Genomic DNA, 6,014 nt, shown 5'->3' with positions numbered 1-6,014 from the left:
ATTCTTTTAAAGCTGGCAGATATTTATCAGTACAGTACTACGTGGAGAAGCTAGATTATTAGATGTAGAATGGAGCCTCACCATTTGGAGATTAAAATGTCCAGAGAACACAGTTCTGAATATACATTAGGCTACAGGGAGGAGAATGGTCACTTCCCTAATGTGTGCAAGGATCCCCAATTATCTGGGAAAATGGATCCTTGCACACATTTCTGATTAGTGTTGGAGTCAAGCATGTCAATCTAGGGAAAACATACACACAAACACACACATACAGTTATTTGTTTGCCATTAATTTTAGGTTATAAAAATCAATATTCATATATCATACAGCTTTGTAGTATTAACATTCCATTGGAATACCACCAAAATCTCTGAAAACTCTAGAACACAAAGAATTACCATTTGCAGTAATGAAAAGATAGCAAGATTATTCCTCTACAAAATGAAATTGTAGAAAGATAAACATTTTGTATTGCACTGCTTTCTAAGGTGGAATTTTGTTTGTATGTTTCCTGAATAAATTTGAATAAAATATTTACTGACACCTGCAGAATATTATAGGGTCTGTGTGACAAGGGGAAGAAGGTCAGGATATCTGGCAAAAGTGGAATGTTTTTCCAGGAGATGCAACAGTATTCATACAATATTTCTTTATTTTAATGAATCTCTCCACCTGCCCCCAACCTCCAAGATCTAGCATTATGGGTCTTCATCCCTTTTTCCGTTCCGTAATGCCCTCTGAACTGGCGTATACAGATCTTTAAGGACTGGAAAATTGGACCCACGATCTTTGGTATCAAAAGTCCTCTCCATCAGCATTTAAACCGAGTGGTGATGAGGGTGAGAGACAGTGTCGGAGTATATTGCAGTACCAATGTATGCCAGCATGATGTGCTGTTGCCATGGAGAGGCAGCAGTAGGAGGCAGGATGATTTCCCCACAATTGAAAGAGGGAAGTTTGAAAAAGAGTTGTCCCTAGGTGGCTGTCACACAGTTCCTCGAGACTGTGCTTCACCTTGTTTACACATTTTACATTCCTTTTTTTAATTCATTCATGGGATGTGGACGTCGCTGGCAAGGCCTGCATTTATTGACCATCCCTAATTGTCCACAAGAAAGTGGTGGTTTTAGTCTGTCCTTCCTCACTGGGTTCCACCTGTAATTCCTGACAGCTATCTGTGTAACATTGTGTAAGGAAACTGAAAATTAGTCTTGCAAAAATATGACTTTATGCTTTTGTTTTACTTCAGCGTACAAGGAAAAAATGAAGGAGCTCTCGATGCTTTCTCTCATATGTTCCTGCTTCTATTCTGAACCACATGCTGCCACATTCTATAACTATGATGGTGAGTCATTCTTCATGATTTGAAATCTCTATATAGTTCAATCAATGTAACAGGAAGCATTTTCATATGACAATTATAAAGAGATGACAGATTCTCTTATAGTAACGAATGTGTTTTTTGTTTTTAGTGGTAGTTCAAATGGAGCCATCCTGGCTTCCCGTAAGGTACTGTAGTTCTGCTAATTAACTTGCTCTCATTCAGTATAGATAACAACTGACCTAAAAGTGCCTTCTCTTTTCAATTTAATTATGTGGTAAAACCTGGCAAATGTTACTCTGTAGAATAAATATGAGCATTAAACAGAACCAAAACTGGGTTAAAACAACTTGAGCCCATCTGGATAGAGAGATAAATAAATTGAAGTTTCACCCAATTCAGATAGTGACATTTTGTTGGGCGCTATTCATTCTGCCTGTGCATAGAGTCAGGGTCTATTTTCCTTGCCTCCAGTGAATGCCCATTTCTCTGGGTACAAAGGTCAGGGAAAGAGGATAGAGCCCGTTTTACCATGTCTCTGCCCCTTTTACACAGTTCCAGGCTGTCTGGGACCACAGGGCTGGGACTGCAACTGCAATAGGAGCCATGTCATTCTCAGGAAAGCCCTAGAAATCCTGAGGCTATGTAACAGTGTCAAACTGCCCAGCTCCGGGCACTTATGCTGGACGTGCCAGCATGTTTGGCAGGGAGGTGCCCAGATGTGCCATTTCTGCGTGAATCATGGGACTTGCCTCAACCCTGAGCACTTTACTGGGGTCAGCACAAGCTGTAGCACAGGTTATCTCAGCACTTGCACGAAGCAATGTTCCCTCTCATTTTCTTTTGCACTTAGCGAGCCACAAACTCCTTTTAAGCGTGACATTTATGTCCATGAGCAAATTTTAAAACAACAACAACTTTTACAACAATGACAGCAACAGCAACCACTTAAAAGCATCTATACAGTAATGCCATATTGCTACGCCACTGTCTCAAATCAAGACACAATCAGACATGGTTCTATACAAGTTTAACATAACTTCTCTGCTTTTGAATTCTATTCCTCTAGAAATGAACACCTGTGCTTTTATGGCAGTTTTAACCTGCGTTGTTACTTTTAATAGTTTGTAAATCTATACCCCTAGATTCCTTTGCACCTCTACTCCATTTAGGGCTAGATTTTCGCTGACTTTGCGACCGGGTTTTCACCGCGATTTCTCTGGTGAAAACCTGGTCAGCGAGATCTTCGGGCACCTTTTTGCAGCGGCGCTTCCACGTACCACCGGGGAGAAGTGCGCCAACGTGCAATGCCATGGATTGCATTACCGTCGTACTTTCGGCACTCTCCGCCACTCCTGTCGGTGCAGCCCTGCCAGCAGCGGTAAGTATGAAGACCTGCAAAAAAGGTAAGTTAAAGTTTTTATTTTAAAATTATTTTTCAGCGATTTAGTAGGTAAGGGTTTTGTGAATGTTTTTTGCAATTTTTTTTTTTGTTTTTGTTTTTCTCCCCTCCCAAGGCCTCTCTTGCAGTACTACCAGGCCCGGACTAAAGTTGCTGAAACTATTGGTTTGCGCAGCAAATCCTCGCGCAACGCCAACTTTACCGATGCGTAAAGACCAAAATTTAGGCCTAAAAACGGTAGCGCAACAAAAACGAACATTTTGGTGTAAAACTACCATTCTCGCCGACAACCAAAAATCTAGACCTAATTAGATTCTTCTTTTCCAAGGAGCAGCTAGCCTCCTTATTCCTCCTATCAATATGCACAATCTCACACTTGCCTATATTGAAATTCATTTGTCATTCATATGCCTATTCTGCAAGTTTGTTTATGGTAGAATTAATTCAAAGCTTTTAGATCGTAATGTACAAACTCTATTTAATTAAAAATTACTTGTCAGAAATCACTGGGATATAAATAACTGCATAATAATGCATTAACGTCACTCAGTTACATGATTATGGTTTATGTTTTCCCCTTTTTTGGTTCTCTTCCTAACCGTCTTAATATATTTTTTAAAGTCAATAAAAAGTCATATGTAACTCCTACAAATTCTCCCTGCCCTCCCTCTCCTCAACAGTATGGTTGCATGTTTGCGTAAAGCTACTCACTTCCGTCAATTGTTCAAAATCAACTATTAGGAAATTTCAATTCCAAAATGTTTTAAACACTTCAGACTCTCTTTAATAGCATTTGGGCTTCAAGATCTGGTTTAAACTTCTTTAGATGAGGGGAAAATTGATTTTTGTTTCTGTTTCTATCAAAATCAGATTTGAAACTTAGGGGGGATAAAAGCGTTTTTAACACTCATTTTTTGTGAAACGTTCATTAAAAATCTTTAAATTCTTTCAAGACTCATTGTAGCATTAACAGAAGAAGTTACTCCAAGTTTCTCTATCCCTCTTCAACACTGTTGTTAAACATACAACAAAAAAAAATTAAATAAACAAGTTCCAAATAGAGCTTAAATAAGAAAGTGAATAAAGTGGTTATCTTCCTAAAAAGGCGGTGAGGTTATCTATCCCCAGCCTAGCTGATGAGTTGGGATCAGTTTTTTCTGCTGCTGTTCACGACGTCTCTCACAGACTGAGGTGCAAACAGAGGCACAAACATATTCCCCACTCTCAAAACATGATTTAAATAACCCTGATAGAATCTTTCACAATTTAATTGGAACTTACCACGGGACATTCAACATGACTTTCCCGTATTTTTTCCGGCTTTAAGCAATTTCTGACTTTAAAAAAAAAATTTGCATTTTAGTTTCACCGGGGGCCTAAAACTTGTTTGCTGCAGCCTCCTTCCAGCAGCCATTATACATGTGCTGCCTGCCCACCTGTGTTCCAAAGTGCAGCCCGCGAATGGACTACACGCATCTGGACCCTTGTCCCTCTCTCCCTCTTTCGCTGTCTCTCTCTGTCCCACTCTCTCCCCCTGTCTCTCTTTCTCACTCTCTTTCCCGTGTCTCTCTCTCTCTCTCTCTCTCTCTCTCTCACCCCCAGTCTCTCACACTCTCTCTCTCCCTCTCTTTGAACCAAGTTTCTCTCTCCACCCAGTCCTCCTCTCCCCAGTCTCTCTCTCCACCCAGTCTCCCTCTCCCCTAGTCTCTCTCTCCCTCTCTCTCCACCCAGTTTCCCTCTCCCCCAGTCTCTCTCTCCCTCTCTCTCCACCCAGTCCCCCTCTCCCCAGTCTCTCTCTCCAACCAGTCTCTCTCTCTCCCTCTCTCTCTCCACCCAGTCCCCCTCTCCCTCTCTCTCCACCCAGTCCCCCTCTCCCCAGTCTCTCTCTCCACCCAGTTTGCATCTCCCCCAGTCTCTCTCTCTCTCTCTCTCTCTCTCCTCCTCTCTCTCTCTCTCTCTCTCCCCCTCTCTCTCTCTCCCCCTCCCTCCCACTCCCAGTCTCTCTCTCTCGCCCCAATCTCTCTCTCTCACCCGATCGCCCTCACACATCCAATCAGCCCTGCCCTCTCACTCACTCCCTCTGTCCTTTGTTTTCTCCTCCAGCCTCATTCTGGGGGAGAGAGAGGACAGAGGGAGCGAGACTGAGAGCTACGTGGATAGCACGTTTCTAGAGGTGGTCATACCGCAGCTTAAGAGTGTGCAGGCAGAGAGGGATTGGGTGACCGCCTGACAGAAGAGGAGGAGTTGGCAGATAGTGCAGGAATCCCCTGAGTCCATCTCGCTCTCCAACCGGCACTCTGTTCTGAGTACCAGTGGGACCAATGGTGTCTCTGGGCAGTGCAGCCAGAGCCAAGTCCACAGCATCACGGGTGGCTCAGCTGCATGGGGGGGAGGAAGAAGAATGGAAGAGCAATAGTGGTAGGGGACTCAATAGTCAGGGGAGCAGACAAGCATTTCTGCAGCCGCTGATGTGACTCCAGGATGGTATGTTGCCTCCCTGGTGCCAGGGTCAAGGATGTCACAGAGCAGCTGCAGGGCATTCTGGGGGGAGAGGGTGTACAGCCAGAGGTCCTGGTCCATATCGGGACCAATGACATAGATAGGAAGAGGGATGAAGTCCTGCAGGAAGAATTTAGGGAGTTAGGAGAGAGATTAAAAATCAGTACCTCAAAGGTAGTAATTTCCGGATTATTCCTGAGGTGCCATGACAGAGTGAGTACAGATATAGGAGGATAGAGCAGATGAATGCGTGGCTGAAGAAATGGTGCAGGAGGAAAGGCTTTAAATTCGTGAGATATTGGGACCGCTCCTGGGGGAGGTGAGACCTGTACAAGCCGGACAGGTTGCAGCTCAACAACCGGGACCAATATCCTCACGGGGGGGGGGGGTGTGGGGGGGGGGGTGAAGTGGGGGTTGCTAGTGCTGTTGGGGAGAATTTAAACTAACTTGGCAGGGGGGTGGGAACCTGAGAATAGATTCAGTAGAGAGGGGAGTAAATCCACGATCTGATCAGCCATGATCTTATTGAATGACGGAGCAGGCACGAGGGGCTAAATGGCCTATTCATGCTCCTATCTTATATTCTATGTTCTTATGTTCACTCTCTCTCTCTCTCCCCCTCTCACTCTCTCTCTCTCTCCCCCTCTCTCTCTCTCTCTCTCTCTCTCTCTCTCTCTCTCTCTCTCTCTCTCTCTCTCTCTCTCTCTCTCTCTCTCTCTCTCTCTCTCTCTCTCCCCCCCCCCCCCCCCCCTCTCTCTCCTCTCTCTCTCTCTCTCTCTCTCTCTCTC

General features: G+C 44.1%; 1 protein-coding gene across 3 annotated transcripts in view; it reads left to right on the top strand.

Annotated features, from left to right (window-relative positions):
- Positions 1–1,255: 1,255 nt before the first annotated feature.
- Positions 1,256–6,014, top strand: part of LOC139259600 (stathmin-2-like) — a 66,816-nt gene continuing 62,057 nt past the window's right edge. For 2 of the 3 annotated variants that reach the window (XM_070875091.1, XM_070875104.1), the window contains exon 1: positions 1,256–1,349. In XM_070875091.1, the coding sequence (XP_070731192.1) occupies positions 1,268–1,349 (82 nt within the window). In that variant the 5' untranslated portion in view covers positions 1,256–1,267. Of the gene's footprint in view, positions 1,354–6,014 lie in introns of all 3 variants that reach the window. The other variant, XM_070875097.1, reaches the window with a different exon arrangement.

The sequence above is a fragment of the Pristiophorus japonicus genome, chromosome 1, assembly GCF_044704955.1.
Source record: "Pristiophorus japonicus isolate sPriJap1 chromosome 1, sPriJap1.hap1, whole genome shotgun sequence".
NCBI classification, from domain to species: domain Eukaryota; kingdom Metazoa; phylum Chordata; class Chondrichthyes; family Pristiophoridae; genus Pristiophorus; species Pristiophorus japonicus.
This window is presented reverse-complemented; position numbering and strand designations above follow the sequence as displayed.